Source organism: Cylas formicarius, unplaced genomic scaffold, assembly GCF_029955315.1.
Source record: "Cylas formicarius isolate icCylForm1 unplaced genomic scaffold, icCylForm1.1 PGA_scaffold_1__22_contigs__length_36826433, whole genome shotgun sequence".
NCBI classification, from domain to species: Eukaryota; Metazoa; Arthropoda; class Insecta; order Coleoptera; family Brentidae; genus Cylas; species Cylas formicarius.
In genome coordinates this window covers 36,479,267-36,496,277 of record NW_026844264.1, presented here as the reverse complement: position 1 = coordinate 36,496,277, position 17,011 = coordinate 36,479,267, and the positions used below count along the sequence as shown (strand labels likewise).

At 36.5% G+C, this 17,011-nt stretch overlaps 1 protein-coding gene across 2 annotated transcripts in view; it reads right to left on the bottom strand.

The window, feature by feature from the left end:
- LOC132696107 (RNA binding protein fox-1 homolog 2) overlaps nucleotides 1-17,011 on the bottom strand; it is a 47,738-nt gene that overhangs the window by 13,179 nt on the left and 17,548 nt on the right. For both annotated transcript variants that reach the window (XM_060660727.1, XM_060660728.1), the window contains exons 2-4: nucleotides 3,584-3,901; nucleotides 1,527-1,700; nucleotides 1,417-1,470 (exon numbers count right to left, since the gene is read on the bottom strand). In XM_060660727.1, the coding sequence (XP_060516710.1) occupies nucleotides 1,417-1,470; nucleotides 1,527-1,700; nucleotides 3,584-3,901 (546 nt within the window). The remainder of the gene's footprint in view (nucleotides 1-1,416; nucleotides 1,471-1,526; nucleotides 1,701-3,583; nucleotides 3,902-17,011) is intronic.

Here is a 17,011-nt window from a genome sequence, read left to right as displayed (position 1 = left end):
ACGGCTTCAAGTAGTATAAAGGGCCATTCACGTTGAGTGGCCTATTAAAAGTTCTTGGGAACTAAATAGGTTTTTCTTTTTCAAATTCTATGGACGTAATACGCACAATACGAAATATTTACGCACTTTGCTGCGTTGCCGCTTCAACGCGAAACAGACGACAACGTTGGAAATTCAAATGAACACCTGTTTCTTAATTAAAGCTTATGTCCTAACCTAACTATTTCAAAATTTTTGACAGGATGTCCCAAAAATTTACATTTCAAAAACAGAAAACCTCGTTTGTTATAAATGAGAAATTACGTATTTGACATTATTAACTTAACCAAATATTTCCAAACAAACAATCAACACCGCTGTCAATTATTTCAGTTCTCAATGCTACTAAATGTGTTAAATGTTTTTTGTTGAAATAAAATGAAATACTGTTGAATACAATTCGTTGCTCTACATTTGTGCGATAGTGTGCGTAAAAAAGTTTTTACTGTTACTAGAACAGTAAAACAATTTCTAATGTTGTCGTTTGATTCGAGTTGAATTGGCAACGCCGCAAGCGCGTAACTATTTTAAAACTATAGATCAAGGCGCACCGTGACCATACACCGAATTTGAAACAAAAACAAACTATTTAACCTTCCGGAATTCCTAATCGGACAATCAACGTGAATCACCTTTTACATATCAAATTACCATGCATGTTAACAGCTATTGTTCTGTTCAAAATCGTATTAACTTTCGCTAGACCAAAATCATATCTTTAGCTACATACTGTTGCGATTTATTTAGAGATGGTTTCCGAATTTTTAAATGCCCAGGTAACACCTAAAACTAAAAGAAAACATTCTTCAGGTTTTCTCGGAACAAGATATCCGTTCGTGAACAAGAAAAAATCTAAAAAAGCACACAAATAAGCTGTGGTTTAAGTCTCGATTGATGCAAAGTATCACAGTTTCTCGAAAAGCCATGCCAAACTACGGACTATTTTATTCGATAACAATACAGTTTCGGCAGATGATCGCTAGATGTCGCCGCCAATGCGGAACACTACCGTTAGCGGTGATACTAACGAATCAATTTGTCACTTTGATGGAGAAATTTTTTGGTGTGCCAACTTTTCCGCTGGAAATACAATACCACGCACAATCTTACTCTATAGGCTTTAAACTGAATAATACCATAGACTCGATTAAAAATATTCCGCTGGTTTATAAATAAAAATCCCCTAGCGTGACCTAAAACCTAAATTGATTGTATTTTTCAAAAATAAATAGATACTGACGTTTATTTTCCTTAAATTCTCGAGAAAGAACACTGACGACAAGAACAAACCAAAAAATTTAATAGCAACATAGCCGGGCCGAATTTCGTCATTTTTGAGAACAATTTTTAATTTTACCGAAATAAAAGTGAACATACCTTCGATCCTCGTTCGTTAAATATAATTTCGACGTCTAATATCGGACCGAATTGCTGCAAAAAAGATATGGTATTAACCGAATCTAGACGAGCTATAGCGGGAGACTTACGCCAAACATAGCTCTCAAATCTGGATCTCTAAACCTAAATGGAATGTTCGAGACGTGCAGCCTTTTCGGTTGGTTCGTGAGTTCGGTAGCTGCCTGTGATGTCGGGACCTGCTTGGTACTGTCCGATGCCTCTGAGGTAGGCGGTTGTGCTGTGGTTCCATTTTGTTCAGTCTCCTAAAAACCATTATGATAGAAAACGTGAACAGCTTGGACGCTGCACAGAGGCCAACTTAACCAAACTTGTTGACAAAGGATACTTTGCAAAAGGTACGGTTTGATATCAAAATATTACACGGACTTCAAAGGTTTTGATAATAATATATCTCTTTTTTGTTTATTTAGGTGGGTATAATATTATTAAATTACACTTCGAAAAAACAATTACATTAAACATGTACAATAAGTTAACAGCTAGGAGAATATCTATATGTAATTAAATTTTGTCAGGGTCGGCATTGTGTGGTTTTGTACAGAAATGTAATGGTTCATAATTTTTATAATGTGCTGTACTGAATCTTTCCAGCTTTCGATTGCTATGTCACTAATTACATTTTTTAATAAATAAATATCATTTTCTGACAAATATCCCTCGATTTCAGTTTTGAACTTGATGAGGCTGTTGCTTTGCGTAGCACACTGTTATCGGGAATATTTTTTGAAAAATTGTTTTGAAACCAATTTTCCAAAAGTTCGGCACTTGTATCCTCATGACAATCCGTCTTCTGACCCAGGGTGTGTTTTGGTGATGTGTTTTCCTTTATTTGAAGGTGCTCTTGTCTGACAGTTTCGAGTGAAATCAACTCATCCTTTGGGTACAGTGTTGTGGATATTGAACTGTTTCATCAAGGTAAATTATGGATCCATTGGAATTCCATTACTACATGCCTTTTGTCTATTTTGGGGTACCTAAATCTCATTGTATAAACAACTCTACTGGGAAACGCAGAAAGTACTTTAGTAGGAATAAATTTTTTGTTAACGGCTTTACCCAATAACAATAAGTAAGTCCGTCGAAAGCCAACAAGATGAAGACTGAGACAGACTATATGTGAATTATATTTGACTTAGACAACAACCGAACAACCGAATATTTTCAGAAAAATGTATATACAGAAAACTTTGGAAAAAAAATTGTTTTGAGCACTGTCAAATACGGTACGTTTTTTTTAAAAATTGTGAGTAAGTGTAAAAAATGAATTCCAATTTGAATTTTTGAATTTAGAAATTTCTTTTGATCAGAAATTTTGCCTTGCTTTGTTGCGATTTTTTCAGACAAAAAGTGTTTTAATGGCTTTATGGCTGTAGGAAAATATGTTTATGTAAAATCTTATAAAATATATATATCAAGAAAAAAGTGAAATAAAATTGTTTATAAAAAAAATCACAACCTAGTTCAACACTACTAGAACTGGCTTTGCTTATCTACTAACAAACATCTCGAGACTATTTTGGAAAATCTTTCAAAATCATGTTTACCTACACCCTCAGTAAGCACTTCGTGCCACCCCTGAATATACCGATTGATTAATCACTGCAAACTTTCTCCTAGTGTTACGAATAATCACGAATTATACCTACAGAAAGTTTAATAAACTTTCTTGACAACTTGGTCCCGCGTAGTTTAATGAACCGTAAAACTTCAAACAAATGAAAACTGTTCTTTTTGTAGGAGTTCGAATAAGACGTCCGTAATTTAAAATTTTTGAACGAGTTTTGCCTAGAGCGTCAAGATGCAGGTTTCAAATTGGGGTAGTTGACCTGTCCTTCACTGCAATCCAAATTTTACTTATTTCTTTACTATTTATTTCTTCGTAGATATTTTTAAAGATTTAATCAATTGCTGAAGAGAGCAGGAACATAAAGTTAGGTGCCATGTTACAGCACCACTGGGAAAATGTATAAAGTAGCCCCTAAGGGGTGCCTTGGTAGTTAAGCCGGTGATTTCATTTATTTATTTTTTCCGAAATTGTTGTCTTACATGCGCGGTGTTACCAGGTCGGTGTGAATATCACTTTTTTCAGTTTCCCCTAATGAATTAAAATATTTGTCTTCCTTACCTGTGTCAAAGAATCGCATTTATATTGCTGCTGCGTGTGGTTCTGCTGCTGCTGTGCTAGAGCTACCGCAGCAGCGGCCGCCGCCGCGACGGGACTTCCCACCAGCCCGGCGGGCTGGTCCGGTCCTGCTGCCCCTTGCGGGGGCGGACTGAACGGGGGACCCGCTCCGGTAGATGCCGCTCCGGCGGGCGGCGGTAAAAGCGGCACCGACTTATCCTCAACCCCCTTGACCTCCCCGTTCTGGGCCGGAAACGCCGCAGCCGCTGGAGCGGCAGCCGCCGCCCCAAACGGTGCCGTCATACCCGTCTGGACCATGTGCTAGAAAAGGTAAGGAAAATGTTACGAAGAAACAACAGAAATACATAATCTACGTATACGGTCGAAACCTTGTACAACTCCCTAGTAAGAAGTATATACTTGAGTATGCTTCGTTGGTCTGGTCCACCCTATAATAAAAATATTCAGAAGAAATTTTTACGCCTTTTTGGGAGGTGAAAACATTCCCATATCGGGACACTCAGTAAAGGCCAAAGCTCAAGAAATAGCCGAAAAACTGAATGTGCGAAATTTTAAAGGATGGCTGGAAAAGTGGCGCAAGAGACATGCGATAAGTTTTAAGCGTATCTCCAAAGAATCAGCAGATTTGAGTCAAAAAGAGGTAAATCAGTTTAAAGATAAGTTGCCCACACTACTCTTCGGATATCAGTCACACGATGTTTACAATGGTCTTTTCTTTCGAGTCTTATCTAACAAAACACTTGCTTTAAAATCCGAAAAATGTAGTGATGAAAAATTTTATTTTGTGCTGATATGGTGGGACAATAACATATGGCATTTAAAAATTCACCGGCAATATGGAAATTTAACAAGAAAGCGTAGGTGACACGAGACATTATGAATGAATGGTTGTTAGCATTTGATAGAAAAATGGCGCTACAAAAGCGAAAGATTTTATTATTCTCGGATAACGCAGCATCGCTTCCCCGTGAAGTAAAATTACAAAACCTAAAAATTATCTTGCTCCAAATACGACATCAGTATGTCAACCTGTAAATCATCATTAAGATTAAAACTTTTAATATGATAGATGTAAATTGTAGTTTTTATTTGTATATTTTTTTCGTTATTTGCTCTTCCATATTCTTATATATATATATATATATATATATATATATATATATATATATATATATATATATATATATATATATATATATATATATATATATATATATATATATATATATATATATATATATATATATATATATATATATATATATATATATATATATATATATATATATATATATATATATATATATATATATATATATATATATATATATATATATATATATATATATATATATATATATATATATATATATATATATATATATATATATATATATATATATGAAGATATATATGAAGATGCCAAGTGAGATTTTGGCGAAACGTCTGCAGGATTCCAGTCGGATGCAGGATTTGCAGGATTCCAGTCGGATGCAGGATTCCAGTCGGAGTTCAACGAGCGAACGGATGATATCCCGGAATATAGTGTCATCATATTTTTCCATCCGTGAATCAATACGTGAGAATATATATATATATATATATATATATATATATATATATATATATATATATATATATATATTATTTATTAAGTTATTTTTTGTTTCAAAGTTCACAGAAAACAAACAAAACTCATGTGTCAATTTACGACATCCAATAATCAACTGGATAAAGATTGTCTCATCATAACGTAACTGCACAATCGCTCGGACTGGACTTCAGTTCGATTTACAAAATATTTTAGCATAATTTCCAATTTTTTAAATATAGTCGACGCTCGTACCCATTTCGTATTTGTTGAAAATGTTTCTAAGTTATTTGAATTTGTAAATCACTACTATTTGTAAGTGTTTATTTCATTTTAATTGTGCTATCCTAAAGTATTTTATTTATTTATTTTTTTTTATTTTTCTTTTATTTTATTTGAAAAAATCGAGTAAAAACCGCGAGAACTTTTTTATTGGCTTCCAGTGAGATTTGAAGTTGCGAAGTGTGTTTTAATTGTATTAATACAAACAAGACTAATAATACTATTCACACATAGAACGCTTTCAACTTAAGAACAACAACAAACTCATACATGAGAGTTTGTTAAACTTTAGTAGCCAATAAACATAAAGGATTTTCAGTTAGACAACAGAAAATATTTCGAATTCAATGGAGATCATTGGTTCTAAGATATGAAAATTACTCAATAATGATAAAAAAACGATATCCACGATAATTTGTATTTTTCTTCCCGACAAATCAAAAAATTTAATAAATGTAAATAGTTAGTAATGTAAACACAATGAAAACAACAATTCTCCAACTATGTAACCAAAAATATATCAACAAATTTACGGTTTTTCATTTTTTTACGCATTTTATCGAACTGCCATGCGGAATTTAAATGAGTGACTTCGCCTTGAATACATCTGAATACAACTATTCAAATAAAAATTAATGACGTCACAGAAGCCGTAGTCTTGACCAAGGCACACCGCGACCTTCTTCATGTTTTCAACATGGTTAAGGTCAAATTTTCTGAGATTATTGTGCTGTGTTTTTGGCAACTAAATGGGTATTTATTTATTTGCGCCTACATTTTTGGTTCATTAAAATAAAAATAAATGATAATATTGTATTTGTAAGAATCCAGAGAATCCAGACTAAGGCATGACGTACCAAAAGCAATCAAGGGTTCATTTATTTTCCTTAAAACCCATTAAATTCGTTAACTTAAGATTAAATCTTTTGTAATTAGAGGAAGGCAAAAGATGCCTTCCTCACGATTATTTACTATTTGTCATTTGAAGTATAAACCATCCAAAAGGATAAAACGTAGATTTACATTATTCTCCGATCTGCTGGATCACCACCAGGTCATATCCCGGATGCATAAGTGAGATTAATGTCGATCCAAACAATTCAAATTATTGATTAAAGAGATCGTAAAATTCCGTTAAATTTAGACGCCAACACTTTGGCGAAACGAAGTTCCTGGCAAGTCGCCAACCATCACAATTCGTCAGCGCCGAACAACACGCGAGTATATTCAACAGATCAATTTTACTATTTTTGGCATAAACCTTTTAGATTCCGCCTTTTGTCGGATGTTATAAAGGAGTTTCTAATTGGGTTTTGTGCATCGTTATCCCATATTCACGCTGGTGTCCAGGCTGGATGGAAAAAACCTAAACAACTGCCGTTTTAAATACGTTTTTGCTAGTTCCTGATCTGCGGAACTAGTCGGTACACTTCCGCGCATCACACACCCAACACAAAAACATGAGTTTCACATTCGAATTGGAAAACAACAACACCCTTTGCTTTCCAGTCATTCGTGTCAGTCAAAAACCAGACTTGACCCATTCCATCTATAGATTCTTCAATCAATGAAATTAACAAATATCAATTCCGTTCTTCTCTCCAATAATTTCCATTATAACAAGATATCACATCCATTAGAAAATGCACTTCTCATCACAACCACTTGCATAAAAAAAACTCTAAATTGACACTCCGTTTGTCACTATGGTGCTTCCGCCTGTTCAAAATGTGAGATCTTCTGAAAAAATATAACATCCAGTCTCTTATATTTCTTTTACCTATCAATGCCAAGCCTTCCATATATACCTTTGCCCTTGATGGCAGTGTTCTACTGTGTGTGCTGCGTTGGGTGTTCTACTAATGCGGCTCACTGATATTCTCCCATAGAACCGCATTTCAGATGCGTTTAGGTGTCCATGTTTCGCATCCACACAGAAGCAGGGTTTAGGTGGAACATTTTAGAGTTCAAAGCAGGAGATGGGAAGCTTGAGGTGGCAGAGGAGTTTTCCCAGCTTAGCCTACATAGCGAAGGACAAAATTCCTCCCAAGAGCAGCAAGGGATGAGTTAATAGTATACTGTGCAATTTCCTAGTAACATAAACCGAAGCACATGTTTCTACCTCCATTTCATTTGGGATTCGGGGAACCAATAAAACCCCTCCTCTCCCATTCGCCCATTCAAGAAGCATGCAGAGCATTCAGACCTCAGCCTCAGACCGCGCTCTTAAGAGTTTAATCTAAATTGCAATACGTTCGTATATATTACGGAGGTGTTTGAATGTGATCCTTCCGGTAAGTACGAGTTTATGCACCCAATTCTCGACCTTTGATCCTGCGAAGCTGTTTTCACTGGATAAATCAAAGCTTAAGGGTAAATACATCTACTCTATTCATCTTAGGGGTAAGTTTGAAAATAACCATTTTTGTGTTGTGCGCCTGACATTTAACAACATTTTTCTTCTATTTTTCAAATAAAGTAGAATGTTCTCTACGAAAATGATTTGAGAGAGTATTTTGTGTCTTCTACATAGTTCTTGGATTTTTAAACAACAGTCTTGGTTGTTTTTCAGACGGTACCAGGCGCCAAACATCAACAAAGAGCTCTATAAAAAGCGCCGGCGACATATTTCGTTAATTCCATCACCGCCGTTAGTTTAACCAAACAAAACAGTTTCGCCACGTTTTTTTTATTTTGCGCGCCATCAGTCGTCGACCGGTCGGCCAGTCTTTTTGTTTCGTGCTCTCGTGCGATCCAGAAATAGCTCCGATATCTTTTTATTTCACCGACGGTTACGTTTTGGCTCTGCTCTTCGCGCGACGAAGTCGCTTTGATCCCTTTTTTTTTGCCATTACTTCTGGTTTGCCTGTCGGGGGTATTTTTAGAGTCCATCTATGCTCCCACCGTTACCCACACTCTGCTTGTCCTAAAGCGAAAAAAAGGATGAGTCTATTTCAAAATGGCGTGGGGTAATAAAACCTCACCAGATATGTCAAAGGACTACAGAATGACCGAGCGAATACTTAAGCTACTTTCATACAGACAATTTTTTTAAAACAAACGGTCAATATTCGATATTTTGCTCCGCGTTAGAGACATTGGAAAAAGTTCTTCCGAATGTTACTCTACGCCATATACCAAATTTCATGACAAAAATTCGAATTTTTAGTTTTTTTTTAATATAATTATTACTTTGGTCAATACCTACACACAATAATTAAATCATCAGCTTAAATATTTGTAGCGATGAGAAGAGAATCTTTTGAAAATTTTGTTTTTAAATCAAAATAATGTTATCCATTTTATGTTAAATGATATTTGGAAAATAGAATTTAAAAATATTTGGCATTACAAAGTATATTTAATTAATCAGGCTAAATATTTCTAGGAGACTGACGCAAATATATTTTTAAAAAATTGTTCTCAAATCATATAATGTATAAATGAAATATAATATTTGTAATATCCTCCTCCTCCTAAGTGCCGTCTCTGCCGAGGTTGGCGACCATTGTGGCATACATTTCTCTGTTCTGGGCTTGATGTATGAGGGCATTTCCATCTGTGTGGGTCCAGTCCCGGATATTTCTCAGCCATGATTTCTTCTTTCGGCCTATGTTCCGTCTACCCTCTATCTTCCCTTCCAATATCAGCTGAAGCTGTTCGTGCTCTTGGTGGCGCATGATGTGTCCGAGGTAAGCGGTTTTACGTATTTTAAGGAGCGCGTACAAGTGTGCTCGTGTGTTCATTTTACGTAGCACCGTCTCGTTAGTTGTGTGGCTTGTCCAACTGACCCGAAGTATACGTCGATAAAGCCACATCTCGAATGCGTTGAGTTTCTTGATGTCGTCTTGCTTAAGTTTCCATGTCTCACAGCCATAAAGCAATAGAGCCCATACGTAGCATTTAAGTGCTCTTAGTCTGAGAGTTATTGATAGTCTCGGATGACATAGCACTTTACGCATATTTAGAAATCCAGTTCTGGCGATTTCTATTCTTCTTCTTATTTCTTTTGAGTGGTCCAGTTGGTTGTTGACTTCTCTGCCCAGGTAGATGTAGTGTTGCACCGTTTGAAGTCTGAGACCATTTATCATAATGTTGGTTATGTGCCCCTGTGAGGATCTGTCAAATACCATGGTCTTGGTCTTAGCGGTATTGATTTCCAGGCCCATTCTTGAGCTTTCTTCATTTAGGATGCTCATCAAAGTTTGCAGTTGTTCTTCCGAATCTGCTATCACCACGGTGTCGTCGGCGTACCTTATGTTGTTGATAATGTTCCCATTTATTTTAGCTCCTTCGGGGCAGGTCTGTAATGATGCTTTCACTATAGACTCAGCGTACACGTTGAATAGGAGTGGGGACAGTATGCATCCTTGTCTTACCCCTCTTTCTATATTTACGTATTCGGTGTTTCCAGTCTCCGTTCGTACGCAGCCCTTATGGTCCCAGTACATGTTGCGGATGATGATTATATCTCTACCATCCAGTCCTATTTCCATCAGGATTCGTATTAATTCCTCATGCTTTATACGGTCGAAGGCCTTTTTGTAATCGACGTAGCACACATAGTACATTGGACTTCCATGTACCTCTCTGCTATTAGAGTTAATCCCAGAGTAGCTTCCCTTGTGCCTGTGCGTTTCCTAAACCCGTACTGCGATCGGCTCAGATATTCTTCACATTTGTTATAGATTCTGTTGAATATTATTCGCATGAAGATTTTTGCTGCATGGCTCATCAGGCAGATTGTTCTGTGATCTTCGCACTTTCGGGCTTTGCTTTTTTTGGGTAATGCTATGTAGGTCGATGTTAGCCAGTCTTGAGGCAATATTCCATTTTCATATATTTCATTGAAAAGCCGGGTTAATGTTGTGATGGCGTTGTCACTTATATACTTAAAATGTTCTGCCGTCGTCTGGTCGTCGCCTGGTGCGTTATTGCTTTTTGTGTCCCTGATAGCCTGTAGGACTTCCTCTTTTAGTATGGGTAGTTTGTCCCCCTTCTGGATTTGGGGAGGTTCTTCTCTTCTCTGTTCATTTCCAAACAATTCCCTCAGGTAGTTTTGCCATATCAGTTTTTGCTTTTCGGGGTCGAGTTCTAGTTCGTTGTTGTTATCGCTTATTAGAGATATGTGTTTGGGTTTCCGCAGACCCGCCATTTCTTTGATCTTTCTGTGCAGTTCTCTATCTCTGTGCTGTGTTTGTAACTCTTCTACTTCATCGCACCTCCTCTGTAGCCAGTTTTCTTTGGCGTCGATGATTTTTCTACCTATCTCTCTGTCAATCTGTTTGTATTTCCATTGGTCCCTGTTTCGTGCTTGACGTCTCTTGATTAGATCCAGAATATCCTTTGTCATCCAAGGTTTTTTTGGCTCCCTGCCCTCCCCGCCTATCTCCTGCATCCCTGCTTCCACGACCGTGTCCCTGAAAGTCCGCCACACATTTTCCACACTGTCTTGGGTTGCTTCGCTTCTGGCATTAGCTATTTGTTTTCTTGATCTTTTTAAGTTTTATTCTCATAGTGGTGTGGTGACTACCGAGTTGTGGTCGGAACTTATGTCGCATCCTGGGTAGGTTTTAGTGTTCAGGATGCTGTTACGAAATCTTCTATTGATGGTGATATAGTCTATTTGGTTCCTGACAATTTTCTCTTCCTGGTCCTGTGGGGATTTCCAGGTATACAGGCGTCGTTTGGGCAGCTTGAACCAAGTGTTCGTCACTATTAAGTTGTTTTCTTGACAGAACTGAACAAAGCGCGCGCCTCTGTCGTTTTTGGTACCAAGGCCGTATGGGCCCACTATGTCTTCTGCTGTTTTATCCCCGACCTTCGCATTCCAGTCGCCGAGGTACATGCTGACATCGTTGCTCTTTATATGCTTTTTTACAGATTCAATGTCGTTGTAGAAGTTTTCCAGGTCTTCCTCAGAGCTGTCTAAGGTGGGTGCATATACTTGCACCAAATTGACGTCGAACGGTTGACCATTCAATTTGATTAACATTACTCTATCACTGATTGGCAGAAAGCTTTTTACGTAGTTGGTCATAGTTCTGTTAATTAAGACGCCCACGTCATTCTGTGCATTTTTTCCTCCTGAATAGTAAAAGCCATTGCCGCACTCTGTGCTGACGTGTCCCACGTCCTTCCATCTGACCTCGCTCATGCCCAGTATGTCCCAACTCATCCTGCTCATTTCCGCTTCGGCATTCGCCAACCTGCCTGCTCTGTATAAGGTTTTGACATTCCAGGTTGCTATTCTAATTTTTCTCCCTGTGATTCTTAGCACCCCCTGACCACTTAAGGTCGTGCAGGGACTGGGGGCCATGGTTTGTATTTTGCCTGCCATAATGGTTTGCTTGGGAAGTTAATGCGATGGTTTCCCTCTTTTCCCTCTTTGTAATATAATCTATAGAAAAAAAACGCAACACTATATAATGTCAAACAGCAGCCAGAACGTTTTGTAATAATAATGTATTAATTAATTTAATTAAGCATTTTCAAGAAATGGTAGAAAACGCCCAAATTTTTCACTAATATCTCAAGTGTTATAATTACAAGTAAACAGTTTTTTCATCTTTCACGGTGTATATTAATTTACTACACCGGTATGTGTACTACACATAAAATGTAGTTCCTTTTTCGTCACATTATCTTCAAATTCAATATTTTTGGGGACTAACCAGTCTTCGTTTCTTCGTATTCCCCGACATGAAGTTGGAGTTTTGTCTGTGCGTCGTGAATGATGGCTTGGGTTATTCTTAACTGTCCCTGAAATAACCGGACGACATTTTATATTTTCTTATCTCCGTGGTATAGAACTGACTGGTGAGCAAACGTTTTTTTAAAAATCCCTGAATTTGAGTGTGGCAGCAAGTCGCAAAACCGCGTGTGTTCAAACTGCCGGGCGTTGTTTGGCTTCGGTAAACTTATGTTTAATGTTACTGTTTGCCGTGTAAACATCGGTTTAACAGAAGAGGTCTAGAAGTGATTAGAGCTCGGGGTATAACGACCGCTACTAATAGTGGTTATAAACAACGACAGTTTCTATCGGTTTATGCAAACAAACACGATGCACGAAAAGGGGTACTTGAGAATTAAACTGTACAGAAATGGTAACATAGGATAGACTTTAACAATTGCAGATAAAACCTTTTCGATAAACTTATTTGATTGACATTTTGAAAAACGTCCACGTTTGACTTACAATCCTCTATACTTTCAAATTTACATTTATTTATTTATATTTATTTACGTTACGTTTCGGAGTTATTACGTTTAACATGGATTCCCAAATATTTAATCAAAAGATTGCCGAGTCTGGTCTAATAAATGTGGACACGGACTTTTACTTCTCTGCTAAATTTGAAGTTGATATCTGCAAATTAAAAGCAAAGAATTTTTGCATATGCTTCATTTACTGAAGTTATAAAAGGTTTTCGATAAAATACCCAAATTACAAAGACACTGTAGAAAAAAAAAGGGAAATGGGATGCAATATAAGTATCTAGACACTTTCCCAAAAATCTGTAATAATGTTCGAATCAACCGAGATTTTCATTTAATGCTGATAAAAAAAAAACGTTACAGAGGACAGTAATAATAAAAGAAAAAAAAAGCTTCAATGTACGCAAAAATTAAGTAAAGTAAAAATGTTGAGATAAAATAAATGAGGATTGTCTCAATACGTGTGACCGCGGTTATTCCACGTGTTTATTTTCCAAACAAGCAGCTGCTTCCGACAAAACGAATAACAACAATTCCTCATACGACCCGAATAACACTCGGAACGCCAGACGTCCTGTAAGGCACGAAGTGCGTCATTAAGTGGAACTTAATTTAAACAAATTAATGGCGATCGCAGATGGGTTTATGAGAACAGTCAAGGATACTTAAAAACGGTCATCATCCAATTTAATGCTCCCACCAGTCCAACGTCCAGAATTGCAAGCGTATATGAAACAAACTTGAAAGTAATACGAAAATAAATAAGGTCTATAGTTTGTTTCCGCAATATACAGAGTAATAAAAGTGGAGTTTACACCCATAGCCCTTTTGCATACTTGAAGAGATATCCTCATTCACGGTGTATAAAGAAGATGATTTTGGACAAAACAAGGAACTATCGACTAAACAATTAACGACAGCAATGCGTGTGAAATACTGTTACCCAAGCTAATTAGCATTTGGGGCACTTGTAATTGCCACCTGTCACCTGGGTATCAGGCTCGAGACCAGATTTGAGAGCAATGGCAGAATTTTACAAGTGGGGCAACTATTCATTTTTATGACTTGACAAGTTATGTTCGTCGATTTGCGAAAATTGTGAAAACTTTTTTTTTTCACAGAATTGAATAAAGTATATTCCGATAATTATTGGACTGTACTACTATCATTTAGATAAATAATGTGGCATTTTCTGAAAATAACCATACGCACCACTGCGTTAATTCTATGATTTATTTTGTTACATCCAGGAAATATTTTTGCACATCCATTAAGAAATTTTATGATCATCACTGCTAAAGGACATGACACAGTAAGCAAGAAGTAATCGTAATAGACATTTATTTGCACCCAGTAAGAAGTAAGTAAGAAAATGAATGATGACATTTTTCTTTCAAGAAGACCTGGGTATTCTTTTGGATTTTCTTAAATGGTAGCCGGCTTTATCCATGATTATAACAGACTCGAGAGGAATAAGATTCATTCAAGTTCAAGTGCGATTGAAAGGCTACCAAGCCATCACCCACAAACCCATTTTTTCTACCATTCCTACCTATCGATTTTATCCAAAACAGATATCCCTATTTTCCCTTCGGTGCTGTCTTAACTTCTCTTAAACATCGCCGTTCTCAGCACATGCGTTTTTGTTTGAAGTTTGATGATTTGAATTTTTTGCTAACCCACGGGTAGAATGAAATAATTATTTTGTAGAAGGTAAGTAAGGTTAAGTAAGTTAAGTAAAACGAGTGTATATTATTCTTTTAATGGCATTCTCTCCCCCTCATTTTCAGTTTTATTTTTATGTACCTCTCTTTAGTGGCATGGGTTTTCGGATACAGTCTGTTCATAGATAGTGACTAACTGATACGAATTAAGGAAAGACCCGGGCAAGCTGTAAGAATGAAATATGGCCGAACAGGTCCGTACTTTGCTTAGAATTTAATTATTTGCGGTTTGTTAGGAAAAATACTAAACAAAATTTATTTATTTATGTATGCATTTCTGTTTAAATCTAAAATAAAATTACGAATTACTTAAGTTACTTAAAATTATTCACATAATTTATCAGATCACTAACGCTATCATAGCCTGTTCTAATTATTATTTGTTCTATATTATTTGCAATATGGATATACGATTGTTCTGCTTTTTCTATATGTTTAACAGAATTTGCCCAACTTTGTGGAGGGATGTTAAAAACTTAGGTTTCTATAAGTTTGAGGACATTGGAGTTAACACGGGGAAAAACATTGTTACGACGAATTGCAGATTTCAGTTGGTGCCAACCATGGTCAATGGGAATAAATATACAGTGGTAACGTGGAAGCCTTAAAACTGTATGTCCTAGATTTTATTCATAATTATCACATACGTATTCCTTTTGTAGGTTCAAGCTTTGTAGAACCTCAATTAATTGCTTTTTGGTATAATCTTAGTGAAAATAAATGTTATTATACACGTAGTTTTGGATTGTTGCTTTTGTGTCACATGACGAAGGGGTTTTAGTCAACTCCCTACTGTGATAACTTGCATTGTACAATACAATTACGCTATTAGGAAGAATGTTTGGAACTAGTTCGTTTTTAAACCAACTCTGAAATAAATCAGCAGTGGTGTCTTCACGGTAATCCAGAGAAGAATCTTTAATGTTATTCGCAGACAGAGAAAGCCCATTTGGAATCCAACATGCAAATAGTTATTCTTTTACCTCTTTTGATGGCGCGTTTGTTTTACAACCCAACCCTTTTCCGGGGTATCATAATCTAAAACCCATGTGTTGAACACACCATAAGGTAGTTCTGCCACATTTAACACCGGTGTCATCTTTTTCAAGCCTCCTAATTAAGATATCTAATGTAGACACGCTTTGTTCCTCGTATAATTTCACGCCGTATTATATCATGATCGCTTTCATTTACACTGGAGAAAATGTCAGCATCGCTTCTTTTTTTCCTCGCTGAAATGGTATTATTCACAATTTTCCATACAGTTGAAGTTGGAATTTTCGTTAATGTGGCCGTTTCTTCTAAAGATGCTCGCGGATCACAATTTTACCTGAATTTAAATTCCGAAACTTTAGGTAATAATCTTGTTGCATTGGATAATCACATTCAAAAGCAATTGGTCACTTTCTTATATCTATGAACAGACCATACCTGATATTGAGATTTTATTAGTCTATATATACCTTTCGTTATAACATTCCGGTATAGTTAATAAGTCATTTTCTTCGATGTGGGCATGATAATTTACGCATAATAACGCGACACCACATACTTCCTTTCCCTTTTCAGTACGGTGCAACGTTTACGGAATTTAAATGCGGCACTTAGGCAGCACCGGGAGCTGGATGTGTCAGGCGCGTTCCTCAAAGCTTATGGCCACGACGTCCGCCAAGTCACACTTTGTATTCAAACTTTTTCCTTCCATTTCCGAGAGGCGCGCGACAACTAAATATTAATCGCCGCTTTGCCGACAAAATATTAATACGATATTTATAAGCGTCGGCTAGTGACGTCATACGAAACCGCAGTATACCAGTGCTATCATCCGCTTATTCGAATTACAATCGGGGTTAACAAACCCGAAAACAGTTTTTGCAAGGAACTTTAAATGGCTAACACTGCTCAAAGAATATCCAAATACCAAAAAACTGAAAAACTATATTTGCATTTCAACAATAAGATAAAATTGCATCTTTCATTCATTTCATATAATGTTCAACCAAATCGTCAATGAAGTACACTGATCTACAGTAATTTTGATGTTTGAAAAGCTGTTTGCTTATTTGTATAGTTTTGGGGAAAAACGCCATATTTTTGCTCCATCACGTCATTTTTTACAGAGCTCTAGCTAAATGTTATTTTATTAATATACATACCTATGACATGAATAGGGTTGTTCCATGTTAGGCATGAATTGATTTTTCTGAAATTAAATATAATTTGGCAACACCGGATAATATTAGATTTCTCTGCGAAGCAACAGAGTTGGCGCTGAAGCGACGATACAGCGTATTGGTCGTCGTGCTACTGTTGCGTATTTCTAGCGTACTAGAACGTATACATATGGAAAGAAGATATCGTGTGAACAATCCAGATAACTTTTTGTTATATCTCTGGTAGTTATGTCGTACTAAAGCAAAGGTAAACTATAACTTTGTGTGTGAAAAATTTATTATATTTTTTTATTATTAGACTAGTCCTGGGCTCCTCATAATGTTTGTTCCGTTTGCGATGAAGCATTAAGAAACTGACAAAAATGTGGAAAGAAAATTTTAAGCTTTGGTGGAAACGACAAACCAGCCTCTCGTATACCAG